At 42.7% G+C, this 25,654-nt stretch overlaps 1 protein-coding gene across 1 annotated transcript; it reads left to right on the top strand.

Annotated features, from left to right (window-relative positions):
- Positions 1-118: 118 nt before the first annotated feature.
- On the top strand, positions 119-24,684 carry SCGN (secretagogin, EF-hand calcium binding protein). The gene is made up of 11 exons (XM_050971188.1): positions 119-214; positions 764-834; positions 10,149-10,241; positions 10,823-10,912; positions 11,804-11,860; positions 12,727-12,804; positions 20,102-20,157; positions 21,628-21,673; positions 21,789-21,848; positions 22,728-22,796; positions 24,133-24,684. The coding sequence occupies exons 1-11, from the start codon at positions 142-144 to the stop codon at positions 24,259-24,261; spliced, it is 822 nt and encodes a 273-aa protein (XP_050827145.1). The 5' UTR covers positions 119-141; the 3' UTR covers positions 24,262-24,684.
- The last annotated feature ends 970 nt before the right edge of the window (positions 24,685-25,654 follow it).

The following is a 25,654-nucleotide window of genomic DNA, read 5'->3' as shown; positions in this document are numbered from 1 at the left end:
CCCCGCGGCGACCCCCGTGGGGCCGCCCCCGGGGCGGGGCCGCCGCCCTGAAAGCCGGGCCCGGCGGCAGGGCCTGGGCAGAGGCTGTGCCGCAGGGGGAGGGCGAGGGCGGGGGCCAGGGCCGGCAGCAGCAGCAGCACCATGGAGAGCGGCGCCGACGGGCGCCTGGACGCCACCGCCTTCCTCGGGGCCTGGCGGCTCTTCGACACCGACGGCAAGTGGGGACACGCGTGGGGGGAGCCGGCTGAGGGGTGCGGGGATGCCGGGCCCGCTGGGTGCCCTACAGGGGGGGAGCGGGTCCGCCGGGGTGGGTGCGGTGTGGGTGCCTGGGATGCTGCGCATGGGGCCGGTGTGTCCGAGCTTTACATCCACGAGGTCCTGCAGGTGTTTTTGAGCCCACCTCTTCCTCCTCACCATGAATAACATAGCTGTAATTCGCCCTTTCCACCCCAAAAGTTTTGCCTTTTCATCACTTCCCCGTTTCATCTACTTCACTCTCTTTTGGTCCCAGTTTGGGACTTTTTTGTTTCTGAAAAGTTTTCTGTAAGAAAAACTCCAAAGGGAGCACCGCAGCTGTGCACAGCCCTCACACAGAAGTGACCAGATGAAACTGAATAGGACGTGGGGCTCCCCTGAGTTGGCAGACGGGGCCCCCCACTGCGATCCTGACCCTGAAGCCTTGAGCTACCTGCATGCAGCCCATGACAAAGATCCTGGAACTCGGACAGTACCCCGACCATTAATATATTTGCTCTTTATTCAGACAATGGTTACATAGAAGGGAAGGAGCTTGACGATTTTTTTCATCATCTCCTGGAGAAACTGGGACCAGAAGTAAGTAGCTGTGCTGCATTCATTGCCCATCGGGTGCAAGCAGAAAAGTTATACTGAGAGATAGTTTGTGTTTGTTGTTCCGTGATTGCCAACTTCCTTAGTAGTCTCGAGGTAAAGAGCTTTTCTCTTGGCAACAGGGTGGCATTTAAGCACGTACAAGAGCAGCCAGCTGAGCAGTTTGATTAGTTTTTTCCAGCCCAACAGCTGCTGGTCAGGCGGAGATCGCAGTTGGCACCAGCTGAAGGGGCTGGTTGGCAGTGTGGAGAGAAGTAAGAGGGAAGTGGAGTGAGAACAGTAAGTCATCTACTGTTGCTGAATAGAACCAAGTGAAAAAGCACAGGCACACAGCCTGGCTAGCTGAGCGGAAGGGCAATGTTCATGGTTTATTTGTTCAAGCCTGTGCTGATTAGTTTTGTTCATATGATAGGTTTCTTTCCCAGGTCACTTTTTAACAAATATACTGTTGTTAATTTTAAATGGTGCTTAGGAAGAAGGCTTAGGTCTGTAGTGCCACAAATGGCTAAAAGACGAATGAGCATCAATTCTGTTGCTTCTGAGATCGAAACCTGGCTCTACAGTGTTTCTGGGCTTTTCCCCGGTTTCCTTTCCCGGTTTTGGCAGCATTTCCCCTCTCTCATTGTCTGCATCTCTGTACAAACAGAAGTTGCTCTACAATTTACAGGGGCTGCTTTCCTCAGCTGCAGGTCATACCTTGCCTATGAGTGCCACCATCAATGAAGGAGAAATCCTGCTACTCAGGCCAGCACTCAGAAGTTTACAAAGAATATAATAATATTTTCACTCCACAGAGTCTGCCCAGATAGGGAAAAGAGGAAACATCTTCCAGATGGAAGGAAGAGGTGTGCCAAAAGCCAGAGATGAAACACTTCCTTTGGGCAAAAATTAATTAACAAAGACAGAAAAGGTAGCTGATAAAAGGCATAAATTCATGAGTATCAAGCGTAAAATCAGAATTGTACTTACAAGCTAATTAGTACTCTCAGGTCTTTAGGCCTTCAATTAAAAAAATAGAAGCTGTGAGTAATTTTTTCAAGCATATTTTTATTTAATTTGCAAGTACATTTGGATTGAAATATTGGCAGTTTCTGCAGAAATGTCTTTCAGAGCATGGATGGTTAAATGAAGAGATAGATATGTAAAAAGGCTTCAACGACTCAAAAAAGATTCAGGAATAAGAGTATTTGGGGACACAGAAAAGCTGATTTAAAGAGAAATCAGAAAGTTTGTGATTCTTTACCCAGGAACATAAGATGAAATTGGGAGCTGCTAGTCTTGGGGTACTGAAACAGCAACACAAACTATGCTCTAACAAACTCAGTGACAGCAAACATAAGATGTTGAAAGAGACACTTAAAATTAGGCTGCAGAGCTCAGTGCTTCAGAGGGACCTTCAAGTGGGGCTCTCTGGAGTGAGCTGATCGTTATAAAATCCAGGGATAATCAGAGATCTCATTCTGAAGGGATCTTCCTAAGGATTTGAGTCAAGAGAAACTCCAAGCCTAACCTCTAACTGCCATTGTGCATCCTTCACATGAGGTCCTGGGACAGCATCACACCAGCTGAGTAGCAGAGCCTGTGTGTTACAGTAGTTTTGTAGTCTTACTGATACAAATGTGAACTCCATTACATTGTGTCATTTATCAGCGCACAGAACTTGCAAAATGAGTGTGTTCTAGCAATGAACTTCCTGCTTTAAGAAATCAAGAATAGTTTTATTGCTAGTTAGAAGTCCCTGCTTGGATGACTCTAGCTTAACTCAGGACCCTGATACAGTTTGCATCTCCTTTACTTCTGCTAGCTAAGTTTTGCCATTAAAAGAGATAGTTTAACACAAATTGAATGGACAAAGAACCAACTCCCTCTCCTCCTATTAAATAGAAGAGACAGGCTAATTCTGAAGGACCGTGCTCACTAAGTTTCAGTGTTCTCAGACAGGCTCTCAAGTGCTTTTGGTTTTTTCCCTCTAGTCTTCTTACCAATTTTTGGCAGTGTTTCCACTCTGGTAATATTAGTGATAAAATTACATGGCAGGCTGCAGGCAGAGCAGGCTGTCGTTGTGGCAGAAAACCCAAGGGGAGCTTTGGCCTAGGAGGCTGAGAGCAGTCCTCTGCCCACTCCTCTGGCTATGGGGGTCGCTTGAGCACCAAGTTAAACAAAGGTCTTAACTACCTTTGTACAATGAGTTTGTCTAACAACATTGAGCCATTTTTCTCTTTTTCACGTTATTTATATTGTACAGGCTTATTTTATGGCAGGAGGGGTAAAGGGTCCCCTCTGCATTGGTTTTACCACCCTACAAGAAAGTGTCCTCTGTGATAAAAGCAGTGAGCTGGGACTGAGCATCTCTCTGCTGTACCACTCATCTTGACCTTTACTCGTTTGGGTTCTTGATGTCTTAGTTTCCTTGCACAGTAAAAGGGGGAGACAGCAATACACTGGCACAACTTACAGATGTGTCACAAGGATTAATTAGTGACTATGTCTGAAGTGCTACACAAGTGATAATGTTATCAGCACTAGAAGTTGTCTATGCTTGAATAGAGAATAGCTTCATAATTATATTTTTTCAGCCTGCATCCTCTAAGCTGTTATTTTTCTTAATGACCACTGTGGTCCTTCAGCTCTGTTTTTCTTCTCAGTTACACTGCAGCATCCCCAGCTGGCACTAATGCCAGGGGATGGGAGCAGCTGGGAAAACAATGCAAAAACGAGCCTGTCTGGAAGCTGAGAGACACAGCTCCTCCTGACATCTCTGAGCGAGGAAAGGAACTTGAAATAGCATTCAGTAATGGAGGCCAATTTATCGTCTTTTATTGAAACATCAACAATTGTGGGGGGAAAGGAAAAGCTTTGCAACAAAGGTAGACTTATAGTAAACCAACCAAATCCTAGATGCTGTTTCCTGTCCCTTCTCCTCCAGCAGTGGGTGATTGCTGGAGGCATTTGGACAATGCATTTAACAACGAACTTTAACTTTTGTCAGGCCCCAAAGTGGTCAGACAATTGGACTAGATGTTTGTTGTAGGTCCCTTCCAACGGGAATATTCTATTCTATTCTATTCTATTCTATTCTATTCTATTCTATTCTATTCTATTCTATTCTATTCTATTCTATTCTATTCTATTCTATTCTATTCTATTCTATTCTATTCCTAAGAAAATCCCTTCTGTTTCCAGGTGTGTGTAATTTATCCACATGCCAGCATTACATCTTCTAGCTGCTGGTACTATTCACCTGTTTCTCTTATCACTACTGTGACTTCTCTCTAACCATTGGAGCCTCCAGCTTCCAACCTGCTACCGGGTGGCTGCCGTGAGCTCCCTGAGCTCTGTTCTGCTCTTTCATTGAACTCTTTCTTCTACATTATGGCAACTCTATCCATATATTTTTAAAGTTTTTATACTGAGGTGAAAGCCCAGTAGAAAGGGCTTTCCTTTCAGTGTCAAATCATTAATTTTATTAGAACAGGAACTATAGCTCCTGCATTTCTGTCTTATATTCCTGTACATCCTTTTCTGTATGAAGATCTTCCTTGCTTGCTCTTTTCTATGGTTTTAATGAAGCTCTATGTATATTCTCATAATAATTAGGTAGGACTTTTATAGAGGAATGGCTATAAATTTTGGGGTTGGATTACTGAAAGTTTCCATAGAACTAATGATACCTGGGCAAATATGGAGAGAAATGCACATTTCCATTGGGCTTTCTCAGAAATGTTTTTCACTTTGCCTACATTTTACTCAAATTAGATAGAAAACTTTCAGATAAAGTATGGTTGCCTTCTCCTAACTGTGTGTAGAAGACCACAACAATTGTTGAAGTAAATATTTGATCAGACAAGGCAGGTATTGGTCTTGTTCAAATCCCTTCTGCCTGGAAACCACGTGGATAGTTATGACTGAAATGGACTGAAGTTAATCCTCTGGAGCTCACTCTGAGCAGCCATTAAGGATTTGTCTTTGCTTTTTACTTCCAAAGAATAGAAGCACCCTCCAGATATTCTTGCACTTGACCCTTGCCTTGCACACTGCATTGTCTGTCTAAATAATGTGTATAATTTAGCATGGCCAGTAATGCAACAGCTAGTCAAACAAAGTTTAATGGCCAAAATATCAGCCGGCCTCAAAGCCATCTAAGGCAGATTTCCCCTGTGCTTTATCACCCCAAGAGACCTAAGGTCAATGGTGACCAGCAGGTGAACAGCAAGAAGATCCCTAGCAGAAAGCAATCAGCTTGCATCCACACTCAGAATATTTCAGAATTCTAACCCCCAGGCAATCCTGCCTCTTTGAATATTAGGACAGAATTCTTTCCTGTCAGGATGGGGAGGCCCTGGAACAGGTTGCCCAAAGAAGCTGTGGATGCCCCATCCCTGGAAGTGTTCAGGTTGGATGGAGCTTTGAGCAACCTGGTCTAGGGGAAGATGTTGGAACTGGATGATCTTTGAGGTTCCTTTCAACCCAAACCATTCTATCATTCTGATTACTGCCAAATAGAGTTCTTCCTTTAGGTGTGGCTTCCATCAGCCTTGATTACCCTAGCCAGCTCCTAATCCTGTTCCTCCACATTAAGGCATGGAAGTGCCTCGAGGTATTTCTTAATGCTAATTCAACATACCCATGGTAAAAATGACACAATATCTTTTCATCACCCAAATGCACATCAAACAGCTTTCAGCCTAGCAGAGAGGACAGAGCAGAGAACCTGTCCAAAACCTAACCACAAAATCATGATGGCACAGGAAGACGGCAGTAGCATTTGCTGGATGCTACTGTCTACTATGGGAAAAAAGCTTTCCCACATTTGAGCTGATGAGAGTTAGAAAAGAAACCAAAAACACGATGCGGGATGACAGGGTAAGTGCTCACCTATTGTCACATGCAGGAGTACAGTAAATCCTAACCAAAGTACAGGGCCAAATTCTCAAGTGATAGCAGTGAAGTTAAATGAGAAAGATTGGCCCAAAGGAGAAATTGGTCCTGGAGATGTAGGGTAAAAACCCACAATTATGAAGGCAATCCAACCTACAACTGCATGGGGGTAGCAAAGTCATTCATGAGATTAGTTTTTGCAATGAAGAAATGTTTGGCTCAAAAATGAAAGGTTCTTCTTCTAAAGTCAAAGTGTACATTACTGATGTCTCTCATCTGCTCCTTGCTGGGCTCATATTTGTACTGTGTAGCTTTTGGCAGGATAATAGTTGTTGATTTTCTTTTCCAGCTCTCCTTCTTGGCAGACACAATGTATTTTCATAGATCTTGTAGGAACTCTGTATCTGTGGGACCCTTGGCCTTTCTATCATATTTAGCTGAAACACTAGAAGACACATGTTTGAGCCATCAATTTCAGAAAATTCTCTAGGTTTTTTTCAAGAAACAGGGTATAATAGTCACTTACATGTAGTTTCATCTTTTTTTATACCCTAATCAATATAGCAGTTTGCTTCTAAAATCATGTCAAGAAAGAAAAATAAATCAGTTTTTTACAGGATTTTCTTGACCAGCAGAAATTAAATGAGACATCCCATTTCATTGAGTAGGAAAGGATCTGCAGTGTTCCATACATTCACTTTTTTCCCTCCAAACCAAGTGACTTCATAACTGTGTTTTCATCAAGGCAAAATTCTGCCAAGCATATTAATCCCTTAAGGAACAAAAATTTAATTAGTCAGCATGAGGCAAAGAGTGCAACAATAAAAAAGGAATGGATTAACAAAGAAGACAGATTACAGCCAGGTTTCCAAACAATCATAACCAGCCATGACAAAGAAATAAAATGCTGTAGAAATTTTAAAAATATGTGATCATGCCCTTTCTGTGATTACAAACTATTAAAATCAGATTACCTTTGTGATGCTACAAATACTTCTGAAGGGTTTTCACAAAAGGGAAGATGAACACTGGACATGGAAAGGAGAAAGCAGAAAATTCATTTGTTATGGCAACTTGAAGCACAGAAGCTTTTCTCTGTCAAGCTCTGTGGAAGATCATCTGTAGTAAGCAATTTACTTGTTAACCCTGAAAAATATGTGAGCAAAGTCATGGCAATATTTTAAACTGTATTTTATGAGAATAAAAATTATCTGGCCTTCTCATGGTAAGTAGTAAAGATTTCTTTCCTGGCTGCAGTGAGAACATGCAGCAGCCCTTGGAAACCACACATCATCCACAAACTCAGGGAGGTGCATGCACCAGGGAAAACAAGGAATTACGAGAAAGGCTTCTCAGTACAGAGTGACTGGAAAGGATGTAACAGCATTCATTTAAATCCTCACAAAAGGGAAAGCTTTGAAAACCTTTGAAACTGGTTAAGGATCTATTGCTTGAGGCAGGCAACATAATTAAGACAGCATTTTCTGATAAAGATGTGCTCAGCTACAGACTTTTACTTACTGCAAAACCATTTCCTCCTGTTCCATCTTGTGAGACAAGAGGCACATGTTTGTATGCTGCTCTTTGTTACATCATGATTTAATGCAGCAGGCAACCCCACACAGCCACTCACTCACTCACTCACTCACTCACTCACTCACTCACTCACTCACTCACTCACTCACTCACTCACCCTCCAGTGAAATGGGAGAGGGAATCAGAAAAGTAAAGTGAGAAAACTCATGGGTTGAGATAAAGATGTTTTAATAGGTAAAGCAAAACCCAAGGGCACAAGCCGGGGCAAAATGAAGAATTCATTCACCAATTCCCATGGACAGGCAGCTGTACAGCCATGTCTGGGAAAGCTAAGTTCCATCATGCTGACTTCAGAAGACAAACACCACTCTCCAAACATATTTTTATTCTCCTTCTTCCACCGGCCTTATATGCTGAGCACCACACCATATGGTGTGGTGTATCTTTTGGGTCACTTGGGACCAGCTGTCCTGCCTGTGTCCCCTTCCAAAGGGAAGCCCCAGCCTCCTTGCTGATGGGGTAAGTTGAGTCTTCAGATCATTTCCTTACTTGGACAAGGGGAACAGATCAGGTACATTATGGAGTTTTTCCAGCCTTTGCAATGTTTTTGGAGTAGAAAGGAAAATAGAGCAAGCTACTTGTTTTGCACCACCAGTAGGTCTATCTTGAAAACCTGACCTCCCAACATTAGTTCCTGTTTGGAATATCTTATTTGATCTGTTAGATTTTTTTCAGTTTTCTGGGATTTTTTTGTTTGGTAAAGGTCCCCTTTGAAACCTAATGGTCCTAACGCAAAGCGTACTGTTTTCGTGTAAAAATTTTTAATATTGGAATAATTTTGTCTTGAACATTCATCTTGGGAAAGCCAGTTTGTGCTTCATTGTTTTATTCTTTGTGAGTAAAGGCTGGGTTTTAGTAGAGCTATTACCAGTTGTGTTTCATAAGCAGAATATTTATGAAGATATAAAGATTGTCCAGATTGAAAAATCCACTGTAGTGTAACCCCTTGGACTAAAAGCTTTCGGAGCTGTGTAAATATTGTAAATATTCCAGGCATTTACTTGATGTATCATACAGTTTAAATCAGAATACAAAAAGAAGGAGGCTGTCCTATTTTTATGTAGGTAACAGTGTCCCTGCCACAGATAGCTCAGTGAAGTGGTGGTTAATAGCTGACACCAAGTTGAGCAATAAGCATTTTACAAATGACTAGTTTGAAATGCACAGTACACGTTTCAAATATCAGTTGTGATTCCAAAATGTCATTGTCATTTTGGAAATAACTCATCCTACTGGGCTTGAGGGAGGATCATTTTAGAGTACTTTGCAAGCCTGTTGAAATTGGCAACTGATAGGCTCGCCTAACTCCTGGGAGAGGTCTCAAAGTTTCAAGGGGCTCTCAGAAGGCAATTTAAATAGCATGGGGCTGAGTTACAATGCCAAGGGGAAAGAAAACCAAAGTGTGTGTTCAGTGATGATCTGTGCCCTCAACACCCAAGCCCAAAGGACTTTCTGGGTACCACCATGGGAAAGGAGGAATCTGCAGCCTTGCCCTGGGACCCCCTCAGCCACTCCTCCTGGGCCCTGCCACCTTGGGTGCATCCCAGTGGGATCACTGCTTGGTGTTTTATCCCCAGACTGGGAGCTGCCACTGCTTGGTATTACACAGCAAGAATGCACTCCAAGGGCTGCACTGCGTGGAGCTGTGCACTGGGCAAATTTGGGAAAGTCACTCATGGTCTTGTGTCACAGTGATAAAAAAGGGAGCATATAACATAATGGAGCTTCAATAGCAGCTGGAAAGAATTAGAAACTGGGTTAGAAGATCCAGGAAGGAATAGCTGAAGTCCCACATCCACCTGGTTGTAAAGATGATAAAAACTTTGAAGGACTTTTATTCAGGGATTGGGAAGAAGGTAATTCATTGTTTTTTTTTTTTTAATTTCTGCAAATGTATGCCACAATCACTGTGGGTTATCCTTCTCCCTTCCTTCTCTCCCCTCCCAGAGAGGGCCAACTCCCACACAACTGGGAGAGAAGCCAGGACCTGCTCAGTGTGGCTGCTGAGGGTAACATAGGAGTAATTGCTTGGGAAGGATTAACTAGGTGAGCTTCCCAGCCCAGCCACTAAGCTCATATGACCAGAAGCCTTTTCACATGGTGAGGAAATTGTATTTTGTGTAGTCCAGTCAGAGTGGGTACCCTCATGGTTTCTGCTAAAGAAAAGATGCCTGATGAACCTAAGCATTGTATTTCACCTGTCACAGTGATGCCTGTCAAAACACATAACCTGACAAGTCTGGAGAACTCCTCACTATGTATAAATTGATTACAGGGTTGAGCAGATACAAAAAGAATGTCAATTGCTTGAAATTCTGTGCTATTAACCCAGAAACACTGACAGGGCTTGGTGCCAGAGCTTAAATCAGCTGACAGGCAATAATAAGCAACAATCTAGCTCCACTGACACCTTTCAAGGCTGATGATCTAATGAACTGCAGAGATGTCATTCAAGGATAAGGATATCTTCCTGAAAAGCTGAAAACAAGCAGGATGGCAACTGCTGTAACACACACTTGAGCAGAACCAAAGCCCAGTGATATAATGGGAACAGTTGGGTAAAGAAGCAGGTGTCACTGAAATATTTTGGGGTTTCTAAACACTGATCTTCCAACTGAAAGCTTAGTAGCTGCAAGGGTACACATAGGACTTATTTCCAAAAATTCATCCACAGTGGTGTGTCTGTGGGTTTTTAAAGGCATTACCCTCAACTGTAAGAATGCAGTGATCCTGGTGATTATTTGTGAGTGAGGAGAGATTTCTTCCAGGAGGGTGTTCTGGTGCCCTCAGCAATTTTCATGCACTTGTTGTTTTTCCCATGGCAGAGCACCATCACAGAAGAAGAAGTTCAGAGGATGAAGGAGCAATTCATGTCTGTCTATGATGTCACCACAGATGGACGCTTACAAATCCAGGAGGTATCTCTACCCAACCCCAGACCAGGATTTCTTTTTTAGAAGGATGGAGAATTAGAGCAGACTTTTTATAGGGTTTGTAGGAATAGGAAAAGGGTGGTGGTTTCAAACTGAAAGAGGGTAGATTAGGAGTAGATTAAGGAAGACTTGTTTTAATTGAGGGTGGTGAAGGACTGGAAGGGGTTGCCCAGGGAGCTGGTTGATGCCCCATCCCTGGAAACATAAAAAGTCAGGTTGGACGGAGCTCTGAACAACCTGATCGAGTTGTAGATGTGCCTGCCCATTGCAGGGAAGTTGGATTGGATGACCTTTAAAGGTCCCTTCAAACCCAAACCATTCTGTGATTAAGACTTGTAGCAGACTTGGGAGATCTGGAAGATAGAGCCTTCGTGCAGAGGCAGTGACTCACAGAGTATTACATTGGCCAGATCCTTTGGTCTGGAGTTTATTTCCAAGTTTATTTCCATGCCAAACCTGTATTTCACATACTGGATCAGTAGCTACACAAGTTTTTTCCTTTCTTTACTTTCATGGTGTGGGTTTGTTTTTTGTTGTGTGGATTTTTTTAAATGTTTCTCATCCAGCTTGCAAATATGATGTTGCCGGATGATGAGAATTTCCTGCTGCTTTTCCGACGGGAAACTCCCTTGGACAACAGCGTGGAATTCATGCGGGTCTGTATCTCCACACTGCCTCCTCCCCCTTGCACACCACCAGCTTCTTCAGCACCAACCCTTCTGTCCGCTGTAAAACACAGCTTGGGAAATAGATGGGTATTGTGGAAGCAAAACACGTTCTGACCTTTTCAGGTTGAGAAGGTTTTACATTATTTACACCAGCAAAACAGAGGTGTGGTATCTAGGACTGGCCAAGGGTACCCAGAGAACTCATTACATTTCACAAACACTCTCAGCCACCTATCAGTCGTGCCACTGCAGACAAAATGTCCCCGCCCATCAATTCACCCCTTCAGCTCCTCACCTGCAATAAAGTATAGACCAAGACAGCAGAGCAGGTACATTTTAAGCACAATTTTATTCTGAAACATTAGACTGTTAGGGCTTGGAGAAGAAACCTCCATAAGTTGGGTCAACAAGCCCACAGAACTTTGCCCAATCTTCCTCTGATTTCTGCCCCCTAAGTATCCCAACGGGGAATTTCAGTTGTTCCAAGATCTCATGCAGTTACTTTTATTTCACATACAAGCTGGGGGCTTCTGCAGATCAATGGCCTGTTGTATATGGCCTTGACTCAGAGCAATAAAAGAAGCTGCATGTACAAATTAGGTAAAAAAATGCAAAAGAGTTTCTTAGTATTGTCTTCCTTTTATAGACAGTGTATCTGCATTAAACATGTGATAGTAGTATGTAGCATGTACAGCATCCAAGTGTGAGTAAGAGCGATTGTGTGAAAAGTTTATTTTATTTCATCTAAAATTAATTGAATGTTGGCTAGTGCAACAACTTGCTCATTATGGAAGTTCTGCTTTGAATCTTTACAATCTATCACAAAGCAGATGAGTAACTACAATATTTATGTGCTCACATCAATCTATCCCCATTCAGATCTGGCGCAGTTACGATGCTGACAGCAGTGGATTTATTTCAGCTGGTGAACTCAAAGTGAGTTATTCTAACAAATCTCTTCGGGCTTGACCTATAGCTCACTGATGCCAATGGGAGCCCTTCCATCGGTTTTACCAATTTGGTGTCTTTTTGTATGAGTGACAAATGGCATTTCTGTGTGGTTCATAGTGAGTTTAGGGACTTGTGCCTTCTGGCATGGTCTCAGGGGCCCTGCCAGAGGGAGGATGGTTTGCAGTTGCCCTCCATGTCCTGCTTCCCCCTAGCCTTGTCCCATGACCCCAGTCGTCCTGGTGACCTGAGGCATCCAGTGAGCCCCACAAGGCTTTGCACATGTGCCTCTCCCAGCTAAACAGAGCCAAAGCCATTGTGTTTTTTTTAAAGGAATTTCTTCTCAATCTCTTTCTGAACCTGCAGGTTTTCTGAACACTGATTTCTCATTAAAACTCAGGCTATTGAGGCAAGAGCCTGTTCAGAAGCCATAACTCAAACACTTTGAGCCAGCAATCACAAAAGTTCATCCCTGGGCTGCACATAATGTGCTGAAGTCTCAGTGTGTGGCTTCAGTCTGTGTCCCAGCAGAGATGTTAGAGGAGGCTTGAGTGTTTTACTGAATGGTAAATATTTTGATTTGAGATAAATTAGCAACTATTGCAGGACTTATGCTGTCTTTTCCTTATTTTGTGAGTCTATTAGAACTCGCTCCAGTATACCTATTCTGGGGAAATTTAGTTACTTTCTAATTTATTCAAAAAACCACCATGTTTCAGCTAAAAAAAAATTGAACTTCGTCAAACTGAAGACACTAGTACTAACCAGGAATGTGAAACTAGATTTGTGTAACCCTGCTGAATTTGAATTTAATTTCCACTAGAGAGTAAAAGTTGTCTCTTTTCTTACTACAGGATTTCCTGCGAGATCTCTTTTTGCAGCATAACAAGATGGTTGCTGAGGTAAAGCTGGAAGAATATACTGATACTATGGTAAGAAAATATAGAATTAATGTTGTTTAGATCTGAGTACAGCCTAAGATCTCCTTTAGGGTCAATGTCTACAGGACCATAAAAGCCCTGCAAGGAGCTTAAAAGGTATGTCAGAGATCCCTGGGGGGAGTTAGTGCACACTGCTGCTAACAGTTTTTGCACTGGACATCAGCTGTGAATGCATTTCAAATAATTTTACTGTGAGTTGAACTATCTCCTATGAGAAAAGAGCTCCACTTTACACCAAAGCTGGCTGAGCTCTAAACCCCTTTAAATACAGGTGAGGTGCATCCTTCTTCAAGATATGTTAAGCCTCAGGCAGATCTCCAGCTCATTCACTTCCTCCTTCCCTCTCTTCCTCCTAGCAAATCCTTTTACTCCCAGGACATGCAGGTATTTGGCTTTTCTGCTCTCAAAGCCCAGCAAGCCTTGCTGGCTCCCTGCTGCTTCCTTGAAAGACTGAGAGGTTGAAAGTTTCAATTCTCCACCTGGCTTATCACAATATAGCTTTTATACTGCAATCAACAACATAGTATTTGGTGTGTGTTTAGCAACAGTCACCTGGATTTCAGAGCAACTTATTATATCTAAACATCTAAAATCAAGAAGGGAAAAAAATCTCATTTCTGGATGTCATTTCCAAGGGTATAATTTGAATCCCACTAGCAGACATCTATCACTGCAATTTTCTAAATGGTTTTCAGATGGGACTGCATTGTTTCTTGGCACAAAATCTGTGTTTGTACCTAAAAACTAGTTTGGTATGCAAGCAAACAAGGAGCTGCCTCTATATTTTGCAATACCATGTTATGTATGTGTGATGTGTGTGTACCCAGAAATGTGACCCCTTTAGAGCAAAGCGAGAAACTGTGCTGTTACAGAAGAGTATATATTTTGTTTTTCATATTTATAAGACAGTGAAGAGAGAGGAATGCCAGCTGCAGAAATTATTTTCCAACTGGCACATTTTGAAAACAAAAAAAGCCCAGAAGTTACAGCTAAAACAAAAATATTTCTGGTAGCAATTTGCTGGTAGCAAATATCTTTCATTCTGCTCCATTAAGGTTTCCATCCCTGGTGCTTAATCTCTGATCAGGTGCTGGGGAATAGGCAGTCTGAAGATTGTAGACAGTGGATGGTTCATTTCCTCCAACTCATTTCCCTTCCCTTTAATTTCCCAAGAAAGATCTGTGATTCCACTACCCCAGCACAGCCAGGTGTCAATGCAGCCCAGGGCTGAGAGCCAGGAGATCTGGTTTCTATTCCCATGGTTTCTTGTAGAAGGGCTTTGTATCTCCAGAGAAGCAGTTCTATCTCTGTGTTGGAAGATAAGATTTGATGTGGGAAAAGGGATGCTTTGTATGTCTAGGGAAATCTATGATCTGAAATGCAAATCTGGCTCCTATGGACAAAGGTTTGCCAAGCTGCAATGCCAAAAGAATCAGGGATGTTATTAGTTATTAGAAAATAAGAATATGGCAGATGATCCTTTTTTCCCTTGCAATTATTTTCTCTAAGCTGAAGATCAAGGATGTTTATAAACACACCTGATCCCAAAAGCTTAGGCAAGGTGTGAAATTATCACTGGCATAATCTTATCCTATGATATCCTGAAATAAAATAGAGGATGTAAATTCTGTATGTAACAGCAAATTATCCACATGAGCAGCATCCTATAGCATCAGATACCCTCCACAAATGATTGCATAGGAAGTTATCTGAAGAAAGAAGGCAAAATTCCAAGGAGGGAAGAAAGATTCAGCCCTGCATTTGCAGGGCTGGATTAAAGAGGGAAAAGTGACGCAAAGGATGTCAAGGTCCAGGGTAATGGCAACCCTTCACTTTGTCTCTCTCCCCACATGGAGTGAGGAGCTACTGGAGTGCAGAGTCCCACTGCCACTGGGCTCTGCCACCATCACCACTGTTTGGGATAAATGGATCAGTGGCCCATCCATTTTTTCCCTGACTGTTATATCTTTGACAACGAGCAGCAGTGATTCCTTTTCTGCAGACTGGACATATTATAGTTCTCTATCTTCTAAGAGCACAAAGTCCTTGGAAGCAGGACCTGTTTCTGCTGCACATGGCTACAGAGTCTCACAGGGTGGCCCATCTATTCTGCTCAGGGCTTTCAAGGGCCAATGTAATTATTATTCAGTTGAAATAAGCTGTGTCTCAAGGAGCTGTAAACCCATCTGTCTCCACAGGAATATACAATCTCTGCCCTTTTTTTCTGCATATGCACAGCTGGCTGCACACATCTTAAGCAGATACTGATATCCTGAGTGGACCCTAGGGCCTTCTGGAGATAGAGATAAAGGAGAAAAGGCAAGAACTATAACTTAAAAGAAGCTAGCCTAGGCTTGAGGAAAAAAATAAAGGCAGAATTTTATGGTTCTGTGCTGGGTGTTTGCAGTATGTGAGCAGATGTCATATCAACCAACCAGGGCATGTTAAATTCTTGCCCCTTGTGCTGCTAGGAATGATCTCATACAACATTAAAAAAATGCTGGGAAGAGGGAGAGAGTATTTCTTTTGGAAGAGATTGGTCATCTCTGGAAAGGAACATCACTTTATCAGGTTGCTTAGCAGCTGCTTCTTAAGAGGCTATTCTTTTTCCTTGTGACCTTGACATCCTTTCTTCAGAGTATACTGGTATAGATCAGGGATTTGATGGAAAAGTGATGAACTCCTATAAAGACAACAGGTAGTGAACACATTGGCATTGCACAAACTCTGCAAGTCTGCTAAATCAAATCTTAAAGAGCACTAAAGCCACTGGGGAAAATCACAAAAGAACATTTGAGTTCTCAAGAATCTTCATGGGGGAATTAAAGTGACAATGCTGTTGTGAGGAAGCCCCTTTGAAGGCACTGTTGTTTTTCTTCCATGCCTACATAGATACATATTTGTATTATTAGTCATTAACTGAATGTGTATTAATAATTATTTACATGCACCCACGTGCAGTTCTTAGTCTTTGAAAACAATCTGTAGGTTTGTTGCCTTCCCAGAGGCAGTGACCAAGAGCTGTTGGCAGGGAGCAAGTGCTTGGAGGTTGACGCAAAGCCTGGTATTGCTCTGAACTTGAGAAGAGACCCCAGGGGTCCGGCTGTGTGTGCTTTGGGAGACAGAGTGAGCATAGCTGAAAATGGATGGAGGGTTTAAATAGCATGGTGAGAATTTTCTGCCTTCCTGAATTAACAAAAGCTAGAGAGATGAAGACTGGCCCCCTTGATACTTCATGATGAGGATACTGTGTATGATGACAGTAGAACAACCTTTTCAATCCCTCCCACCTCCCCTTTCCCCCAAGAGCAAGCTGTTAGTAGGTTTCTGGGTCCTGGTGAAGTTTCAGCTCAGAAATACCCATCTCACATATGCATTTGACAACAATTTTTAAGAGTGACAGATTCCATTATCTGTGTGTGCACACAGCTGTGCACTTAAGCAGAATATAGTAAATGCCAGGATATGAACTAGATTTGAGATATGGTTTCTGATAGTCTGCAGCTTCCAGATAGCAACATGTTACTTCTAGTTTGTAATCCAAAAGTCTACAAGCTGCATGCAAGGCAAGCTCATTTCTGAGTCAAACTTCAGCAATTTAAGTTGTTTATTCTGCTGAAACATTCCCACGTGCAACACTGACATTCACTTTTTTCATTGACTTATGTTGATAATGTCAGATGGAGCATAAAAATTGTCTTTATTCTGAGCGTTGTTATATCTCAGTAAAATGCAAAGGACAGTTCTTGTCCAGCCTGCAGGCCATCTTTGCCCACCACAGGTTAATAGTCTAGAGAGACAATAATGTAAATGCACTGACTAATAACAAGTATTGGTCATGAACTACAGCATTTGAAAGCTTGTAGATGGTGATGACTGAGGATGAAATCTTAACGCCAGAGAAGTCAGAATAGATATTTTTCCCAGCTGTAACGACACGGGGGTTTTGCTGGGCTAATTTGCAAAGATTCTCCTGGGAACTGAGCTATGTGCCCTGAGGACACAAGCCTGCAGCTGAGGCCTCCTCATTTTCTCAGTGCAAAGGGAAAGAGGTTGTCTTCTCTCTGAGGATGATCTGTGTCCACGAGTATGCACTGTGTACTACCTTTATTGTATATCGGGAGGATTTCCAGTGCTTTTGTGGCTGCTGCCTGTCCCTTCTGCAAGGATAGTGAAGAGTTTCAGTGTGGTCAGTTCCATGTGAAAGCCTGGCTGTGTTCAGTGCTGATGTCAATGTACTCAGGTGGGTAAAAGCCAAAGCACAGAAAATTCAGGTGATTTAGACCCTTAACATCTTACTAGTCAAGGTAGCACATCTTTGTTAGCAAAGTCTCTTATGACCACCAAACAAAAGGTGTAATAATGGAAAGACAAATATTTATTGTATTGGAAAAAAGCCTAAACAGATTTCATTATGTTTGTGAACACACCAAGCAAACTTCCCAAAACTCTAGAAATACCATAGGAGTCGAGCATAGCTTACAAGATTGGTTCCCAAAGTGCAGTCTTCACTCATCCCTTCTCCTCCTGATAGTGGTCCATGCCAGCCTCTCTCCCAGGTGACTGAGAGGACCCACACAGCTGATGAACACAAATCTGCATCCTGTGTCCTTTCTCAATTTAATGCCAGGGGTGCTGTCACCTCCAGTTTTGCACCACACTTGCTGTGGCATAAGCCAAGGGAAGCAGAAAATCCCATTTAAGCTCAAACTTCAATTCTGAAGATCAAAACCAACAGAACTCGGGAGCCTGCAGGCTTTTGAACACCCCAATAGATAATGCCTTGGTCTCTTAGGAATCAAAACCCTCTTACAAATCCTGTGCTAAGAACTTGTTTATCTGACACAGGCAGTTTGGCTGGGCAGATTACTGAGCTTTTGTCCTGAGGGTAACTTGCTGGCCATGGGGCCCTCCAGTCACTCTGCAAATGCCTTTATGACCCCATCCTTCCCTAAAGAAAGAGGCCATAGGCAGTCCTGGAGCTTGGGTTGATGCCTGTCTTTATACAGTCTCAATAACCTCTGCACTCCCTGGCCAACTTTTGTTTCAGCTGTTGGGCATAGGTGCCCATGATATATACATTAAAATATGTTTGTGAGAATATGAAGTCAAGTAAAACTGACTCTCTCAGTGTCCCACTTAATTACACTCAAAGAAAGAGAGCCATAGAAGGTATGAAAGCAAGTTTTATTGAGTTTGCTGATCATAGAACTATTTATTTTAGCTTTTTAGTTCTTTCCTTATCTCTGCCATGGAAAATAATTCAGATTTATATTGCTCTTCAAAAAATGTGTGTGTTTGTCATATTGTGGTGTTTCAGTGGCCTTTAGAACACTGGACTGAGAAAGCAGAGATATTTCCTTTGCTGAATTAAAAGCTGATGGCAGTTTTGATTTTGCACTTTTAAAAAATGGAGATGTTACAATTTTATTTGCAAACCAATCTCTTACATATTCTCTGTCTGTCTCAGAGTGCCTCAGAGTACATTCAAACAAACAGGGCGTGCCCTTGGTGCACTGCCATTAAAATATCAGTGAATTAATTTGTGCAAACACTTTAAAACATGGGGTAGCTTGACAGTAACAGAAATGCATCATTTTATAAAGCATACTGCTAGATGCAACAGAGCTTTTGCTAAAATTGAGTGCTATTTAAACATGCCAGACCTTGTCCTTAACCACATTGTGATGTTTCATATCAGCCTGGCAGTGTAAATATACCTTTCATGAGAGTAAACTGAAAATCCATCAAATTTAGCATATCAAGATGGTGTGTGAAGGCAAAAGTTTAAATTAGAAGCAATCTCATAACCATTTCAATTATCTGTTTCTCCCATTATGTATGCTTTGTCATATGGGGTGGCTACCCTCTGTCATTCTTTGTGTACTCATGCACACAATTAGCAGATCAGATCAAACACTCATGTGCTTGAAACTTAAAAGTTTGAATAAAAAACATTTCCCCAAGTTGTTCCCTGAGTAATACAGCACACGACTGCCATGTAGTGGGTATGCATGAGCTCCACTTGTCCCAGTAACAGGATTAGGTCTATCTTATTAGCTGTGGTACCTGAACTAATTCAGTGAACACTAGCTCTTCTTCCCTACATGTTTTCCATCTTTCATGTGTTAGTCACTGGGCAATAATTAGCTTGGTGTAGCTCTTCCAGCCAGACTTTTTCTTTCTGTTGACTGGTATGGATGATAAAAATATTGCACGTGTTTTTAAATTGTATTCAGGGTAGTTGTGGCAGAAAAAGGCCAAACAGATAGAAAACACTAAGGTTCTCTCTTACAGAGCTGAAGGAGGTCAGGGAGGGCAGTTGGTTAGCTGTAAATAGACATGGTCAGTCACTGAAACTTCAATATCAAGCTGAAAGATAGGGTGCAGGTGAAGAATGTTTCCTTCCATTAACCAATCCACCAAGAAGTTTCTTACCTCTCTATTAAATGTGTTTTACTGGGATCTGTACTGCTGCAGGAATATTGTAAAGGGCTCAGAAATCGGTAGGATTGAAAACCATACATACATGATAATGAAGCAGAAAGCCTTTCACATCTTAACCACCATCTTTCATCTGGTCTGTTTCATTAAGAGTGCACAAAACTCTTCCTGGTTACTTGCAACTTCTGAAACCATGAAAATATGCTGCGACCACAAAGTAGAGCAGACGCAGGGCAGGCTGGACACATGATGTCCCAAGGCAAGGACAGCCACACTGGGATGCTTATTTATTTATTCCTTGGAAAAGGACATGAGGCTGGAGATGTTTCATTGGAAAAGAAACATGAGACTTGTCACAGACAAGCCTATGTGAAATGAGAATTTTTCCCCAAGTCTGGCTCCTAGACAGAAAACCACCAGGTCGGTTCTGGCTCTTGGAGAGGAAACCACCAGTCAAAGGAGGAGTCCAGGTGGAAGTGTTTAGAAATTTCTCCCTTTTTCTGGCTTTTTTTTTTTTTTTTCAGGACCAGGGCAATGTCAGTATTTAGTTTCTGAAGGTCTTTCCTACACACCCGCTTTATCCCCATGTAAAGTGGGAAGGGAGCAGTACTGGTATTTGATTGCTTTGGGTTGTTGTCAGAAAGCTGGTGGGTTTTGCTATTCCCTTGTGGCATCCTTTTACTTGGTGCTAGCACAGGATACCATGCTGCCCAGGGTCTGGGCAAACACCCTGAGCAAGCAGAGGGAAGGGCGCAGGGAAGAGAAAAATGTATATTGACTTTTTTTTTGTATGCATGTTCTCCTTATGGCCCATCTGTTTTATCTCTGTCTTCATGATTTATAGATGAAAATCTTTGACAAAAACAAAGATGGACGACTGGACCTGAATGACCTGGCAAGGTAGGATTTAATAATGTTGGTGGAGTGTTTCAGCTCCCAATGGTAGGTCCACACAAGGTGATGCTCTCCCTCTAGGGATGTGCAGTTGAATTCTACCTCCTTTTGAATTAGATCTGCTCTGTTCCCACCTCTCCAACACATGGTCCCCATTGCAATAATCTGAGAATCTAGAGCCAGGGATAGGAGCAGGGCCAGGATCTGTCTGTACAACATCAATGTGCTCTGGCATAATCTGAGGTGCTTCCCAGGAGGTGGCAAAGCAACAAGTGGCTCTGTTTCTCCAAAAGAAGGATGGCAGTCCTTTCAACAGGGTCACGGACATGCATTTATTTTTCATCATTATGTGCAAATGATGAAAAGAATTGCAAAGAATTTTTGCTCTATTTTGAATAATGAAAGTGCCACCACAAAAGAATTTGGCAGTGGCAGTAGGAAAGAATTTGGAGGGCCAAGGTGAAATGCTTGTGAATAAAGCTGGGGATTCAGTCATGTGCCTCTGTATCTTTTCTGTCCCTGATACCCAAGAGGCTTTTTAGATGGTTTTCACTGCCTAGAGATAGAGAGTATGCCTCTCTCTGTAAAACTATGTGCATTGGTTGAATTGGACTTTAAATTTTCAGATACAGTCTTAAAAGGCCAGTTTAGAGGATGAGGGGACAGAGGCGATGGTTTGCCACTGTTGCTCTGTGCTTCAAATCCCAGCAAATGCCAGCACAAATAACTGCAGTGCATACAGCAGTTCCCTTTGACCATGAAATATCTGAGGAGAATCTTGGGCGGGATGGAGAATATCTAAAGGGGGTTGCTGTTAAAATTTTCTCTTAAATACAGTTCCCTTTCAGGAACCAGGCCATCTGAGGCTCTCCTCTAGTCTGAACACATTTCTCAGACTCCAAATCTCTCCATGTGTGGACAGAGCTCAGCAATGCCCTGTACCATGGGCTCTAAAAAACTCAGGGTTAGCAGAGCAGTTGGAGAGAGAAAAGGGTTTATTAGTGCTTGACAGGCTTTAGGCGATGAAAAGAGAGGAATTCTGCCAGTCTTGGTGTACAGGCCAGTATTACTTTGTCCTTTACTTTTACAACCACCAAGTTCTCCCTGCAGTAGAAAGCCATAAATCACTTTCTTTATTGCAGCACAGCAATCCAGTTACAAGGAATGATTGTCTGTTGGCTCTTACTTCAGAAGCTGACACCCTCTGTTGTGCAGGACCACCAGAAATGCTCTGGGAGAAGCAATGGTGCTAATAGGCATGTCTATGGTGAACTAAAGGGCACCCTCTGTGTGCCATCAGACAGGGAGGAAGGCGTGTGTTCCCACAACAGCCCACTGTAAATAACCCCACAGGCAATTCTCTCTTTTATAGGCCTTTAATCTAACATCCCTTTGCTTTGCAAACAAGGAGAGCTCAGAATAGTTTGTGTGCAGATGATAAAGCGAAAAGATCATAATTAAAATTTCTCCATTCAGGATTCTGGCGCTCCAGGAAAATTTCCTTCTACAATTCAAGATGGATGTAAGTAGCACTAATTTTTAATACACTGATCCTGTCTCACTCAGCTAAGATGACCTGGGCCCAAACTTGAAATTTTTGCTTTAATTTTTCATTTGTTTGTCCTCTCTGTATGCAGGCTTGCAGCACAGAAGAAAGAAGGAGAGATTTTGAGAAGATCTTTGCACACTATGACGTTGTGAGTCCCATGAGTCAGTTCATTCCCCTGCAGTTTGTAAATGACAGAGTTAGTGTTTGCTGCTGAGACTTCCTCCTGCTTGGTGCTGCTGGAGTCACTGCGGAGCGGCAGCTGTGCCCAAGCCCGTGGTCCATGAGCCCAGATGCCAGACTGGGAGGGGTAAAGTAGGGACAGAGAGTAGCAACACTCAGAGATCTTGTGTCAGGGACCCATTTTGATTTTCTCCATTGCCATGGCCAATGCTGCTGCATTAGCAGTTTTCCTGCAGGAGATGCAAGGGAGGAAGAGGAGGTGGTGGCTTTAGCGCTCACAGTCTCTGGCAGTTCAGGACCTGCATCACCACCACATTGAAAGATAAACCCCCTTCCCATACCGAATCCATGGCTGTTTAGGGAGTCTGGCTCAGGACAGACATAACCATTTAATGCCTGTTAGACGTCAGCAATTCATTGCTGCTTCTGACAGTCACACAACTCCCTCAGGATGGTGGGAGACATTGCTCTCATTTGGTGGGAAGAGATGGTTTGGGAAAAACAATGGGATCTTAGATATTAGACATCAAGAAGAAATTTTTTGCTGCGAGGCACTTGAAGTGCTGAAACAGTTTTACCCAGAGAAGCTGTGGATTTCCCAACCCTGGAAGTGTTCGAGGCCAGGTTGGATGGGGTTTTGAGCAACCTGGGCTAGTGGAAGTTGTCCCTGGCCATGGTAGAATGAATTGGAATTGGATGATCTTTAATGTCCCTTCCAACCCAAACCATTTCATGATTCTGTGAACTTTATGCTAGAAAGCTTGGTGACCAGGTGTTGGTACTGACCAGTAAACACTGTAGTGATTTTGACTCACTGGAGAGTTTTGATGTTTATTCCTTCTTTCAGAGTAAAACAGGAGCACTTGAAGGCCCAGAAGTGGATGGCTTTGTCAAAGACATGATGGAACTTGTCAAGGTATCTTCATGGCTCTGTTTGTTAATACCCTGTATTTCTTAAAGATCAGTGCTTTTGTAAAGGCTATGTGCACAGAGACACTAGTAAGAACATAGAGTCAAATTTTAGTTTGATCATCGTCAGAAAGGAATCAGATCACCATCTCAGTATATACATTGTAGAGCATTTCACTGTATCACAGAAATTCTGCCTCACAAATTAATACAGCTTCCCTCAGCAACTCTATTTTTAAAGGTCCATTCCAGTTTATACTTTGAATTAGGGAGGTGTTACAGCATGACATGATATGGATGGGCCATCACAATTTTTTTCTTCTGTTTTCCTTGTGGATGTTGTTCTCACCAGAATGACTTCATGGCTCATTAGTTCATCTCAGGGCTACAATTTAAAATTACTTGAGGTCTGTCTACAATCAAGAATACCATATCTGGTGTGTCTCTTCAGCCCCTGATGGACTGAAGAGTCTGTCTTCATTGGATTATCTTGAGTTTCCAGATGCAGCCCAAGTTAAAGCTTTTGACCCAAACAGAATCTGGTCTTTAGCTTCCTCTGAGCCTGAACTGTTGCTTTTCCACACAGTGTGAGATATCTGTGCTGCCATGTCCATTCAGGAGAGAGCAGAGAATGGCAGCTGTGTGCTGATGGCTGCATGTGTGTGTTCTGGCCATGCAGTGTGCAAGGAAGGGTGTGGGGATGGGCAGGAGGCTGCATTTGTTCTGTGTGTGAGTGTTTGTAAAGAAGGGAAATTTGTACTTTGCCTAAGGGCCTTCATCAGCATTGCCCCACAAACTGTGCATGTGAATTTGATCCCCTCCTGCAAATGGGGGAAGCAGAGCAAGCAGTACAGCATTAGGAGAATACAGAAACTGTGTAGCCTGTAAAATGTGTCTTCAACATCAACTTGATCCACAAAAGGTATTTTTACATTGCTGGCTAGCCTGTAAAATAGCAGTATGCTGACAGAAATGTCACATTAGTCCTTGTGCAGCAGCTTTGAGAGAGGAAACCAGATGAAAGCACAGGTCTGGTAGAGCAGGGATCTGCATTGCACAACTTTCTGAAGTTTTCTTTTATATGGATCAGATACTGATGGCCTTGACTCAGCACAAAATTCATGGTGTATTTCCATACAGTCACATACAGTTCTATGAACCTTCTGCTTTTTCAGGGCACCCTTTCCTCATCTTCTGTTTGCTTCCCCATGGCATATGAGATGATGTGGGGTCTTTTGGTCGCTCATCCCTGGGTGGTTTTCCCAGTTGTTGCATGGTGGGCTGCTTTACTAGCTGGGGAAATCCATTTTCCCTCTCAGCATTCTTTTTCTCTTTGCCTGCAGCCCAGCATTAGTGGGGTAGACCTGGACAAGTTCCGCCAGATCCTGCTCAACCACTGCGATGTGAACAAGGATGGGAAAATTCAGAAATCTGAACTAGCTTTGTGTCTCGGGCTGAAAATTAACCCATAGCTGGGAAAGCGCTTGTGGTTGTGTTTCCCTTGAAAGATTTGCCTGCTGCTCCTTGTAGAAGTGTGTTCTGTGCTGCTGTGGAGTGGTGGGGAGCTGAGGCACCATGCTGCCAAGCTGGAGAGTGGGATTTGCACGGCAGCCTCCTCACTCCACCAACTCCCTTGTGATGTTCACTTGCTGCTGCATCTTGTGGGTCCCCGTAGCAATGTCTGCCCACCAGCAGATGAGCTGATCAGAGGACAGGTTGCTGTTATTCTGCCCTCATGAAATGCTGCCCTCCCATTCTCCTAGGATAGGAACAAGCATCTCCTCAAAACCCCTCAGTGCTTTCAGAGTGCAGCTACTAGGTGTTTCTGACGGTCACTTTGTATGTGTGAAGTCATTACTTTGGTGAACATTGTGCCTTGTGCATTTAAAACATTGGATGGATGACAGTGCATTTGTGCAGAAATAAAATGGCAATTACAGAAATTCAGTCACATCAAAGTTTATGTGTTATGTACAGAAAGCCATCTGCCACAGGCTGGCAGACTGTACAAAGCAGCCTTTAATGTAACATGCATCAAATGGCAAGAGGTTTTGGCAACTGAGGCCTCTCAGTTGTGGGGTTTAAATCTGCAATGAAATGTGGTAGATCCTTCCCATGGGAAAACCACACACACCATGTGTGGTTTGTGTGTCACCCTCACAGGTGTCACCCTCAGGATGAAGCCACAGAGTAACTTCACTTCTGGAAGACACTTCTCTTCTGACCCAAACTGAAATAATCTACAAGGTTTCAATAAACTGGAAAACTGGAGGGACAGAAGCCTGATGAGAGCAAAGCTCCTACACATGCTTGATTTTTTTTCAATTCCATTGGCGTTGGTAGATATTTGTAACCATAATTGAACTTAAAGCTTCCTATCACTCCTGGACCATGAGTGTAGAGCCAGAGTCCAGTGGCAACAGCGTCCTTTATGCCACATAATTCCCTATTCCAAGGGCTTTGACTGAATATTCAGAAAGTGTCATGCCTATACTATCATGCCCAAATAGTTCTTTCTTCATTTCCCAAGAGAAAATTGTGGAGGACATTTCATTCAATTTGGAGGACATTTCATTCAATTGTGGAGGACATTTCATTCAATTCCTCACATTTCACAACTTCTGTCTCCTACATGTGACAGACCCACACTTGACACTACTAGGGCCTTTCTGGTTATGTTTTCTGCACCAGGAAGCACAATAAAACATTCCCTTTATACTCAGTTTTGTAAAAACTAATCAGAAATTGCCTTCAGTCAACATGAATAGAGATGTAAACATTGATTACATAAAGCTCTTAAGAACATACTCAACTTATGCTCATTTTCTATTTTCATTGATGGTAATCTCACAGACCAAACAAGTG

Source organism: Serinus canaria, chromosome 2, assembly GCF_022539315.1.
Source record: "Serinus canaria isolate serCan28SL12 chromosome 2, serCan2020, whole genome shotgun sequence".
Taxonomy (NCBI): Eukaryota; Metazoa; Chordata; class Aves; order Passeriformes; family Fringillidae; genus Serinus; species Serinus canaria.
Note: the sequence above shows the minus strand (reverse complement) of the source record. Positions and strands in the feature narration are given on the sequence as shown.

What these genes read in the sequence shown, in the direction of transcription:
- SCGN (XM_050971188.1), top strand. Translation starts at nt 142, where the DNA reads ATGGAGAGCGGCGCCGACGGGCGCCTGGACGCCACCGCCTTCCTCGGG. An exon ending in TGGAGAAACTGGGACCAGAA is followed by an intron (nt 835 to 10,148) that starts GTAAGTAGCTGT and finishes TTCCCATGGCAG; the next exon opens with AGCACCATCACAGAAGAAGA. An exon ending in ACAGCGTGGAATTCATGCGG is followed by an intron (nt 10,913 to 11,803) that starts GTCTGTATCTCC and finishes ATCCCCATTCAG; the next exon opens with ATCTGGCGCAGTTACGATGC.